Raw genomic sequence first — 13,013 nt, 5'->3', positions numbered from 1 at the left:
GAAATAAAAGCGGTATAAAGGTTTCTGTAGAGTAGCAGACTGGAGGGCCCCAGGGAAGGAGACTATTCTAAAGGTTTTATCTTCTGGGGAGGAAAAGTAGCAACAGTGTCTCAGTGAGGAAAATGGACAGTATCTTATAACGACATGATTATGAGCTTCAGCAAGGGGGAGGTCAACATTAAAGGAAGGAAAAAATAGAAGCGTCAAATAAAAAAGGACAAAAATAGTAACAATTAAACTAGTAAATAATTTAGCATCCATTTCTAATCAAAAATTCCAGAAGGAAATTACTTAGATCTACTAAAACAATGTATCATTCCAAATGATGTAATATTAAAACCACATCAACAACAGAAACCAAACAGAAATGTCTGCTAAAATCATTATTATTCAAGACTGTCTTGGCAATGCATACTAGCAATGCAATAAAGCAAGAAAAAGAAATGGCTGATAAAAAGAGTGGTAAGAGGTTTTTTTTTTTTGGCTGATGCTATAAATAAATATCTAGAAATGGAAATGAAGAAAAACAATTTACAAAACTCATAGAAATAAAAAGAAAGGCATAGGGCTTATTTGAAGAAAACTTAAAAATCTACACAGAACATAAAATCTGAATAATAAAGATGTATCATGGTCTCAACTGGGAACATTTAATAACATAAGAAGGAGAATTCTACCAAAATTAAAAGAGAAATTTAATGTTTCCACTTATAATTGAACAGAACACTATGGGGAATAGAACAAAATGATTTTAAAAGTCACATGGAGGGGCTGGCCTCATGGTGTAGTGGTTAAGTTCAGTGCACTGTGCTTTGGCAGCCTGGATTCATGGGTTTAGATCCTAGACACAGACCTACACCACTCATCAGCCATGCTGTGGTGGTGACCCACTTATAACAGAGAAAGATTGGCACAGGTGTTGGCTAAGGGCTAATCTTCCTGAAGCAAGAAAAAAAAAATTACAGGCTACAGAAAAAACTCCTTAATGTGGGTCTGACCCTTACCTTTGTAGCCTTATTCCTCCTGGTCCCCCAACTCTGTGCTCAAGACCAAGAGACTGTCATACTTACGATGTCCCCTCTGCCTAGAAAGGTCTTCTCATAACTCTGTGCCTACCTTAATTCCACCCATTTGTCAGATCTCAAAAGATGTAACACTTCATCAAGGAAGCCTTCTCTGCCCTCCCAAACTACATCAAATACCCCTTAGAGGAATCAGGCTTTTATTGCACTGCATTCCTCTCCTTCACAGCACCAATCACAGCTGTGATTTTCCATCATTAGTATACTTTTTTGATTGATTTCTTTCTATCATTAGACCAGAAGCTCTTTAAAGAGTGATGTATATTAATCACCATTTGTATCCCCTGTGCACAGCACAAGGCATGGCATGCAAATACCTGTGAATAAATGAACCTGTTGAATGAATGAATGAATGAGACAAACTTTTCTTACACAAAGTATATTGGCAAGATAACATTTACGAATCCATCACTTCTTGAAAAACAGAAATAATGTGTCTAATTTTCACTCTACAACCTAAACACCAATGCCTGAGGACTTCAGTCATTTTACAAATCTTTTTAACAGATATTCTCATTAATCACCATCTGTTTACATGTGCTATTCTAAATAACATTTTAGTTACATTTCTGAAACACTTCCTGCCATTAACCTCATCTCTAGAACACTAGCTACCTATGAAGCACCTGGATTTCAGGAACACAGACCCGAAACTCACACACCAAACTAAACTGTTATGTAAATGACAAATGACACATTTTGGTCTGTAATGGATCTCTAGACTACTTTTGGACCTATTTTACTTTTACCACTAAAACTCTGTCACTAGATTATAATCACTTTGAGCCCATGAAAATGGAACTACAGATGAAAAAGAACTAAAGTTTTCCAACAATCTGCACAAAAGTCAGCCTATAAAGAGTATCATCAATTACAGGAATTTTATTAGGATTCTGCAAAGAAAAATAAATATTTTAGTAAAAATGATATCTTTCATTTATCTTATTAATAAACTTGGATTTTCAGGTTTTGTTTAAATTTACTTACTAATTTAAGGTCTCAAATAAGTTCAGAGATTTATATCTAGTGTGTTAAAGAAATGAAAGGTGCAAATCAATCAAAATGCCGCATAAGTAAAAGCTACTAAACTTAATCAATGGAATATCCAACCATCCAAACTAATCAACTGGAAAGGAGTCAGCAACAGAAATATAGTATTACCTTCAGATCATATAATCAGGAAAATGGAGAGCAGAGCCCATCTCACTTTGGTCAAGGCATGAATGAAGATTCAAAAGTACAAAATAGGGAAATATTCCAGAAAATGACCAATTGGCAACAACTAAGACTCCTAAATTTTTATATTCACTTACATATCTCACTTCTAAAGTTTTAATCAAATTCAAATAAAAACCTAATTGGAAAGAGGAAAGCCAAAAGGAAAGCTATGTAGGTCAACTGACAACCAACCAATCCTCAGGCTCTGTCTCCTATTTGAGGAAAAACTGCTAACTTCTCGACACAGGAAGACCAGGCAGCAAGCTCTGCCCTAACAGAGTCCCCACCTGGCAGTCAGGTTTTGTCAAGCAAATTTTGAGAATTCTCTAGCTTCCCACTTTCTATCTAATTATAGAACTTTAGAAAAACCATTTTTTCTCTTCACACACACATTCTCTCTTTCTCTTTCCCCCTCTCTCTAAATCCTTCTGTGTTATGATACAACAGTAAGAGGTATGGATACATTTGACAATTTTCCCCAGAACAGAATGATAAATACAAAAAGGAAGACCTCTCCTCTGTACAGTTGCACTATTATTCTGACAGTGATAATCTCTACATTAAATAATAACAGTATAACACACTTTCCCTATAGGAGCTTAAAAGTATTTACAATATGTATATAAACTATATTACAAATATACATGCCAGAACCTAACCACCCAAATAAATGCTGGCAGGTACATACGTCAAAATAGTTTTGGAATTCCTCTTTGGGGAATGTCTGTGGTATACGTTATTCAACTAAAATCCACAAATAAGATTCTTTGCTAGGCTCTGGGGATGCATTATGGTATGTTACTATGAAGCTCATGATAGAATAGCCTCAAATCAACTATTAATGACTGATGAATGATTTAATGAATTGACAAATATTCACAAATGCTTACTATATGTCAGGCACCCTTCTAGACCCAGGACACACAGCATGAACAAAATAACTACCTTGCCTTCATGAAAAAGATGAACCACTTGAAAAGTATAAATCTCATTTTTAGAAGTGATAAAAAGTTATACGGCACCATAAAGAACTTGAGTCAAAACAATCCCATAATGGAAAGGACTACGTTTGTTGTAAAAATGATAAATTTGCTCTGAAGCCAGAAGTTAAAATGCTTTTAAAAATAAATGTCACTGATATGATTATATAAACCTGTACTATGGCATCTTTAAAGAACAACTTCAACCAGATGTATAAATTCACTCAGTCACACCCCTTTCATTCTATGGATGAGGAAACAAAGGCCCAGCAAGGCTGAGTAACCTCCTATGGATACACAGCTAGTCAGTGTCAGACCTCCCACAGAGCCTTAGCAGTCTCCATTCCAGCTCAGTGTTCTTTCTAGGAAAGACAACTTTTTATTCAAGGACAAGGACGTTAGCCTTTATGTCTCAAATATTTTACAACCTTCCAAGCTCAGTAAGGTTTACATGTAGTCACAAATTGTCAGACCAGGAAACTGCAGTAAAAAGAGGTCAGAGTAACTTTCTACTAAGTGAATAAGGCAAAACTGTGATTGTGACTTATCATGCACTCTTTTTTATACAATCCTCCTGGGAGCTCTTTTCTACTTGCCTACTCTTCTCCCATCATTTTGGGCATTTAAAAAGTGTTTTGTTTTCTTCAACTACTACAATAGCACTATTCCTGTTAAAGCCACCATACATTTAAAATCAAGGAAACTGACAGCTTTTTCAGGTTTGGATCATTTGAACTACAAAGTCTTTTTTCAGCTTTAAAATTATGTGATCCTTGGTGCTTTTAATACCCTACGATTCAATTAAATAACTACTTATGAAGCACTTAAGAGTGTACGAAACATACTACACAGATTTTTTGCTCTAACCTTGCCTTCAAAGATCTCAGTATCATGTTGAGGCTATCAGCGTATCAGAGTGCAAGCCAGATCAGGAACTAGCTAACGTGGGCAAAGAAGTGAACCTGTCCAAGCCTAGATGGAGAGGTGATTTTCAAACTGTGCTGAAGTACTTCCATAAATATTTGATGCCACAACTACTGGCTGAAGGAGGAGAGGAGTCAAGTGACTTGAGCCAACCTCACCTGTTCCCACCCAACCTCCCTCTCCAAGTTCAGCCCTAAAGTGGTCTGCTGCTTAAAAAAAAATCAAAATCCACTCAGAGAACTTAAGGCCTACTCTAAAATTCTGTGATAACCTGTTATTGTTTTTCATCCATATTTTAATCCCCGATATCTTTGTCAGTGATGGTGAAGAAGTAGCCTCTCCCACTATGAGATTTATAGACTACACGAAGACTCCTGCTCACTATAAGTATTCTATTAGTACATAAAATCTGGCTCTATTTTCACTTTTCTCTGTGGAATAACTAAGGCATACCACCACTGACTCTAACTTTGTAAAACCACTCCCAAAATTTCTCTTAGGGAATACCTAGGTAGTCAGGACAGACTCATTTAATGTGAGATATTTCTTCTCTCAATACAAACAACTAGGCTTCCTGCCGTCTTTCTCACATTATTTTATGCAAATACAGGAACTGTTCTATTTGCCACTGTCAAACAGAACAGTTTCCAAACTGTCGCACCCCTCTTCTCAGCAGATGGCTTATTTCTTACTGTACAGAGAAGGCTGAGGCTTTCCCCTACAAGCAGAAACAATTTTCCCCTCCTTTTTCTTAACAGTTCTCTGTAAACTTCTCCTCTGTTGGTTAATCCTTACTGTTAATTAATCCCAATCCCTAATTGCCTTGCTTCATCAATTATGTTCTTTCTGATTTGATAAAGACATTCTTCCATATAATAACCTAAAAACCTGTTCAGTCTTAGCCTTCTCATTACTTTATCCAATTCTTTACTATACTATGGATGCTCTATGGCTTATGATACATTGTCTTTAGCTATTGCTGACTGACACTTTAGGAAGCAGCTTTAGGGAAACTATTATATTTTTACCATGGGTAACTTATAAAGATATTGCTCCATCCCTCTAAATGACACTACATGAGAAATTTCTTTCCTGTGCAATTTAAGAAAGTTTAGCTTTCCATGATGACCTTGTAGGTTTTCATCTTATGATGAAACTATATTTCATCACATTTATTTCACATATATTTGACCACATTTTTTTCCCGTTGATCTGGCTACAGGGAAGCTCAGCATCAAATGTGCAGGCCAATTTTAATAAATTTGAGAATCTCACTCATGTATACCTTACATAATTTCATGCTGAGTTTCCATTTTATATTTTCAGTGGCTTTGATTTTAAATTCTTTTCTATTTCATGTAAATTGCCTCAGATTCCTCATGATATAAGATAAGGTATAAATAAATAAGCTACGGTATTTCCAAACCCACTGTGTAATATATGTGCTTAATAAAGACTTGTGGGGTGGCTGGCCCCGTGGCCGAGTGGTTAAGTTTGCGTGTTCTGATTCGACAGCCCAGGGTTTCACTGGTTTGGATCCTGGGCGTGGACATGGTACTGCTTGTCAGGCCATGCTGAGGCAGGATCCCACATGCCGCAACTAGAAGGACCCACAACTAAAATATACAACTATATATCGGGAGGATTTGGGGAGAAAAAGAAGAAAAAAAAAGATTGGCAACAGTTGTTGGCTCAGGTGCCAATCTTTAAAAAATAAAATAAAATAAAAAAGACTTGTGGAATTAAAATTTTATTTTCCTATTAAAAAAGAAAGCAGAGGAGTGTGGCTAATTAGATCATTTGGTCTTAGGCCATCAGGCATTTTTCATTTTATTTCTATTGTACATATTATGAATCCATAATCTAAAAATAGTCTATTTGCCATTATGTTCATGAAATCAATGAAAAGTAACCTTATTTAAATAAAAAATACTTTTCATTCTTTGAGTATACTGGAATTCTTCTTTGTTTAATTGTTTCCAATTAGATAATTTTTCCTCTTTGAACACAGTTATGTGATTGATGGCTCTATAAAAAATTAAAATATAACTATAGAAGTAACTATGAGTAAAGACTGCGGGATTCTGAAAACAGCTAAAAGCAAAGTTATGACACAAGCTCTCTGAGTTTGAATGGAAGTCCTGTTAGATTAGAATCTATGTCTGTGATATTAGGCTTCCAATTCCTATTCTCGACTGCTTTTTCATTATAGTAGGCAACTTGCTTTCTGGAATATCATTCATTCAACAAATAAGTCAGAAACATGGAATTTCTTTACCCCATGAAAGTGTGCTGTGAGGAAAGCCTACTATCTGTTTTGTTGCACAACCCTGAAGATTCACCACCTCTAAGAACACAGTCGATTCTCCTTATGTGAAGTAGTTACGTTTTATAGTCACTGCAAACACTGAAGTAGCTAATCCTGAACCCTTGTTCCTAGGGGAAATACAGGGTTGGGTTACTGCAGGCCTCTGGTCACAACATGTTCTTCAACTGATCAGTACATAAGCTTGTCTTATGTGTGTTTCTCTGTAAGGACAACACGTCAGCACCATGCTTGGGAGTCATTTTAAACAGCAAAAAGCACACAAATGTGAAAAACATGGCACTCAAAAGACTGGGAAAAGTCACTTGTTTACAGTTTGAGAGCAGAAACAAGAAGGCACAGCATCACCAGGAATGTGGGTATTGGGCAAATTAAATTTGTCATAGCTCTCTGTACATGTCCACGAGAGTACTGTTGAGTACTAACTTTGGGGTTACAAATAAATTTTAGGAAGGAAAAGAATCTGCAACTACACAATCTGTGAATAGTGAGGATCAACTCTATGTAAGTTGAATATTTCAGTGCCGTCTCTGATTTGATTGCCACCAAAAGACAGAGATCAGGAAAGCTCAAATAAATATTCTTCAGTTACTATTCAAACTTAAAAGAGTTTTGACTAGAGTGCTTCAAGAAGTAAGATGTTTGAAGCTTTCACAAGTTGGTATTGTTAAAAATGTTGTTTCTTACCTGATATATTCTAAAAGGTATGTAACGAAATCCATTTTCTTCTGCAGGATATTCCATGAGTTTCCGATTGATGGCCCAAAACTGGTCAAATCTATCTGTAAAGGTAAATTATTTGTCATTAAAAATGAACAACATTAGAATTTAATATCTCACACGAAGAGATCAAAGTTGTTAAATATCTTCTTAGAAGTTGTGAAAGGGCTTCATTTATATATTCTTTTTTCTTAAACTTACCTTGCCATAACTAAACATAAAGCAAAATATAAAATCAATTTTTTCTACATTTTGCTTCCTCTTCCTAGATATTTGCAGACATTTTTTTCTCGTAAGAGAAACCATGAACAGATTATGACTACTTGTGGGATCAAGGCAAAAAAAATCAGAGACGGATGAATGTCTTGATTTCCCTGGTCCTACTGTCTACATTACAAAGGCACAACCTAAATTTTAACAAGAATCTGTTTCAAGAAAAAAAGTCAAAATACCAAACAGTAAACATTAAACAGCAAAAAAAGATAAAATTATAGGAAAAGCTTTGAAAGAAATGTGGAACTGACACTTAAGAAATGACTTTCAATTGCAGGTTAATCTCAGACTGATTAAACAACTCCTTTTTAAATTTTTCAGTCTCAATTTAAATAACCTCACTTTACTGAAATATAATTCACATACTATAAAATTCACCCTTTTAAAGTGTACAATTCGGTGGTTTCTAGTATATTTGGAGTTGAGCAACCATCAGCAACATCTAACTTCAGAACACTTTCATCCTCCCAAAAAGAAACCAGTACCCATTAACAGTTACTCCCTTCCTCCCTCCCCCATCTCCTAGAAATCACTAATCTCTATCCTATTCCAGACATTTCGTATAAATGGAATCATATAATATGTGGTCTTTTGTGCCTGTTTTTTTTTCTTAGCTTATTTTCAAGTTTCATTCATGTTGTAGCATGTATCATAACTGCATTCTTTTTTATGGTCAAATAACACTTCATACAATTTTTTTGCTTACCCTTCATCAGTTCATGGACATTTGGGTTCTTTCCACTTTTTGGCTACCATGAATAATGCTACTATGAACACTCATGTATAACATTTTGTGTGGATACATATTTTCAATTTTCTTGGGTATACACCTAGGAGTGGAACTGATGAGTTATATGGTTAATGTTTAATTGCCATATGGCAACTATGTTTTCAGGAGCTGCCAAAGTGTTTTCCAATGAGGCTGCACCACTTTACATTCCCACCAGCAATGTATAAGGGTTCTAATTCTTCCACACCCATGTCAACACTTGTTATTGTCTGTCTTTTTCTATTATAGGCATCCTAGTTGGTGTGAAGTGGTATCTACTTATGGCTTTGATTTGCATTTCCCTAATGTGTAATTATGCTGAGCATCTTTTCATTTGTTTACTGGTCATTTATATATCTTCTTTTGCAAAATGTCTATCAAATCCTTTATACCCCTTTTAATTGGGTTGTTCGTCTTTTTATTGTTGAGTTATAAGAATTTTTATGTATTCTGGATACAAGCTCCTTATCGGACAAATGATATACAAATATTTTTTCCCATTCTGCACGGTTTTTTTCAAGGTAACTCACCCAGAATCCTACCTTAAAATATTTTTTATAGTCAGAAATTTATCTCAGAATCAAATCTCTGTAAAGCATGTGAATAGCTCCAGAATTTCAGCTCAGCTTGGTATTAAAAGCACATTCTCTACCACTATACTCATCTCGATCTAATTTACTGGCAAACGATTGAAACTATGTAGGCCTCATAATTATATAAAAGAATAAAGTCTAGTTGTTTCTTTTTATACCACTGTCCTAGAAGACTGTGACAGGCTCTAGGCCTTCTCTACTCTCACCCTCAACTCCAATCTGGGAGTTCATACTACAGTAGAACTGGGAAGATAGGGAATTTAGAATGTAGTCAGTCCAGTGTAATTTCACAGATTAGAAATAAGGTCCAGGTTGTGAGGAATTTAATAAAGAACCAAGACCAGATTCTTGGTCTTCTGATTCAAAGTCCACAACCGTTTTAACAGTTGAAACCACAAAACTGCATCTTAATGCTAAGAGTAGCTCCTTTGACCACAGTCCTTTCAAATATGAATCAATTATTCTTTCAATGCTTTTTAAAAAGGATCTCTCTATCATCAAGTATCAAGCAAGAATGTGATAGCTAAATAAAATGAATCTTCATGCATACCTGAATTTTACTCACTGCCTCATCATTAAACCTTTGCACCTATCACAAGGCATGTATAACATATGCTCTTGAATCAAAGAATGAATAACAGAATACTACGTACATAACTTTTTATTGAAATAATCTGGGGTTCTAATCCTAGGTCTGCAACTAAATAGCTAGGTTACTAGAAACAAATCAATTGAAAATTGACTAATTCACTCATAGATGAAATAAAGCAGTTAGATTAGTTTCTAATGCCCCTTCCAAAAATAAAATTTTATAATTATTTAAGATATCCTCCTTTTTAAAAATAGAACTTGTTAAAAACCACAAGCAAACCTTTATTAAAAGAGAGATGTACACTGTTTTTCACAGAGAAAAGAACACAGTGTAAAGCAGTGGTTCTTAACTAGGGAAGATTTTGCTCCCCAGTGGGTGAGGAGACATTTTTGATTGTTACAACTGTTATGTGGGTGTCACTAGCATCTAGTGGGTAGAGGCCAAGGATGCAGCTAAAAAGACTACAATGCACAAGACAGCTCCCACAACCAAGAATTCTCTGACCCACAGTGTCAACAGGGCTAAAGGAAGAAAAGCAAACACAGACAATAAAAAGTACAGAAAGGTAATTAGTAAAAAGTTTGTACACACTCACATGGCAAAAAACTAAACTAGAAAAAGGAATATTATTGTGCCTATTACTGATGTTATGAATGTCAGCTCCAAATTCACCCTTCCATGTGTGTACTACCACAAGGGACAACTTCTTTAAGCATCTAACTGTGACAAGCACATTAAGCCTTCTCAATAGAGTGTAAAAGGACGCTGCAGGAGAAAGGGGCTCCTGCCTGCATAGGCACACTGAAGACCCCCTGGCCTTGTCAGCACCATGATTTCCTCTGGAGGCCCACACAGGCAGCTGGCCTGCAGTTTCCGAGAGCTGCCATTCCCTCTGCACACCCATGCCACTTGTTGCTGGTGGCCTGCACTCCAGATTGTCCTCACTGACCAGCAACTGCAGAACAGCAAAACAGTGAATTTCTCTACTAATCCAGTGGGCTGCACTATACCTTTTCCAACAAACTCTAAAGCCAGCCTTGGGAAGGGGCTCGTTTAAGTGTGACCTTCCTCCCTTAGCCCTAGGGTACACATACAGTTTTCTTATATCTTATAGTCACTCCTTTATCAGAGTTTAATAATTCTTTATATAAAACTTACCCTGTTTAACCCTCTGTGTGGTTTCTATCTCCTGACTGGACCAAGTCGATACAACTATGTTTAAAAGGAATAAAGACATAATAAAAGATCTATATTAATTAATATTAGTTTTAATATTCTTATAAAAATGTTATGTTCTCACATAATATAGGCATTTCCTCAACAATACTAAAAACATTCCAACCAAGAATAATCTAACTTTTATAAGTCAAAGTTATTAATAAGAAAGATACAAATAGCAGGAATGAAAAGAAAATTGGTGCTGAGATTGAGTGTATAACAAAATGTCTTCCATGCTGGATTTTGTCATATCACTTACCTAGTCAACAGTTAAAATAAAACAGGAGTAAGGGTGTATCACTACCTTTCTACATATTAATTAATCAAGGACATATTGGTCTATTACCAAGTAATATTTGAATATTGGAACTATGCTATTAGTTATTATAATTAAGTCATAAAATTAGTTATTTGTTGTATCAGCCATAACAGTACTTACAAGTAAAAGCAACATAATTTAGTAATGTGGTACTGCTGGCTGGGCCCCTCAAACTACAGTCATGCGTCACTAACGGTGGGGACAGGTTCTGAGCAATGTATTGTTAGATGATTTCGTTGTTGTCTGAACATCACAGAGTGCACTTACACAAACCTAGATGGTGTAGCTTACTACACACCTAGGCTCCGTGGTTGACCCAAATGTTGTTATGCAGCACATGACTGTATAGGATAGAAGGGAAATGGCCTCCACATGCACATATACCCGCTTCCTGGTCTTTAACATCTGTGATGTCAAAAAGAACAGATTTACAGGATCCCAGATAAATGTCAGATCACGACAGCACAAGCACGACTTCAAGCATTTCTTTGAAGAGAAAAGCAAATGGTTGAAAATCACTACCGAAGGGAACTCACTCTTCACAAAATTTTGCATTTATCAACAGTATTATTCAAACCAGTACTACAAGTGGCCATGTAATATATGTAATGTTTTGACCAGAGGCTTTCAAAACATGTAACAAAAGCACATCCAAGTATAGCCCTTTTTGAATTAATTTCTTCATATATAATATGTTAAACATCTTTGTACAGCAAAACAGGAGGGGAAAAAAATAGTAATTATTGGTAGAGTGCCATATGCAGGTGTGTTAAACAAGTGACCTCTGTCTTCAAACTAACTCATCTTCTGAGTCAAGTCAAATTATGTTGATAAGGCAGTCAGGCTGAACCCGGGCAGGGAGCGTTCTCTCTAAGGCAGCACGTCCACTGGGGCTTGGATGCTGCTCAACAGAACTACACCCACACATTTCCCTCAGCCCTTCTGTTTGAGGTTTAAAGTTACTGAGATGTATCTCGTGGGGAGGCCCTAACCAAAGCAAAGAAGCCTTGAAAAGACTTCAAGGCTCCTGAAAACTCATCATGAAGACAGAAGTAGGCAAGACCAGCGGGCTGGCCTCTGCATTAGGGTTCAGAGGAGTGCTAATCCTGGAGAAGGTAATCCTTGATCCTGTACACAAACACTCATCTTGGCAGTAGGATTGTACCCTGGGGGATTTGCTGTTTGAGTGAATTAAAAGAGCAAAAAACCCTGGGTCCCAGGAAAGTTCTGCCTGGACTGTCACTGTCTCAGGATAAACTGAGAAAGGACGTTTACTCCTTTGCCCTACAAAAGAAATGCTACAGTCTGGAAAGTTGGCATCAAGGAGAATAATCAATATATATACATATTTAGAGTGCAATTAATTCTCTCTGTATTCACTGCTACAACTTTCACCTAAACCACTATCATTTCTCATCTGAACAATTGAGACAGCCTCCTAATTAGACTCTCTTCTTCCACTTTTATCTCCACTACACAACATCCAGAATGCTCTTTTAAAACATAAATTGAATCATATCATTAATAAATTTCCACACATTTTTCTAATGGGCCATAAGAAACAATGCGTTATGACGTACTTTAACAATATGAGTATTTGAAGTTAAGTACTAGAATCATTATTTAAAAAAAAAAAAAATCCACTGCACCTCCTTCTTGCCTGCAACTGGGGCAGACTGCTCCCTGCCCCAACTCTGCATACAAACAACCATAACACCAGTAATAAAATACAGTCAGCCCTCTGTTTCCATGGGTTCCACATGAGCAGATACAGAGGGCCAACTAAGCGACTTGAGTATACATGGATTTTGGTATCCTCAGGAGTCCTGGAACTAATCCTCCCAGGAAGACGGACTGTGCCTCCCGACTGTGCCTCCCTTCTGGGAAGCAGGTGCCTGGCAGCCCCCTCTCAGCCCTTGGAACGCAGGGGGCTCCTGCATTCCTCTGAGATCTCGCTGCCTACCAATCTGCTTGCTTCCTAAGCTCCAACTCACGCTAT

At 36.5% G+C, this 13,013-nt stretch overlaps 1 protein-coding gene across 6 annotated transcripts in view; it reads right to left on the bottom strand.

Moving 5' to 3' along the window:
• The window catches only part of ATG5 (autophagy related 5), a 121,146-nt gene that overhangs the window by 46,699 nt on the left and 61,434 nt on the right, over window positions 1-13,013 (bottom strand). For 5 of the 6 annotated variants that reach the window (XM_046676999.1, XM_046677000.1, XM_046677002.1 and 2 more), the window contains 2 exons: window positions 10,636-10,689; window positions 7,218-7,312 (listed from right to left, as the gene is read on the bottom strand). In XM_046676999.1, coding sequence (XP_046532955.1) covers window positions 7,218-7,312; window positions 10,636-10,689 — 149 coding nt within the window. The remainder of the gene's footprint in view (window positions 1-7,217; window positions 7,313-10,635; window positions 10,690-13,013) is intronic. The other variant, XM_046677001.1, reaches the window with a different exon arrangement.

The sequence above is a fragment of the Equus quagga genome, chromosome 11 (genome assembly GCF_021613505.1).
Source record: "Equus quagga isolate Etosha38 chromosome 11, UCLA_HA_Equagga_1.0, whole genome shotgun sequence".
NCBI classification, from domain to species: domain Eukaryota; kingdom Metazoa; phylum Chordata; class Mammalia; order Perissodactyla; family Equidae; genus Equus; species Equus quagga.
The sequence above is the reverse complement of the archived record's forward strand: the minus strand, read 5'-3'. Positions and strand labels throughout refer to the sequence as shown.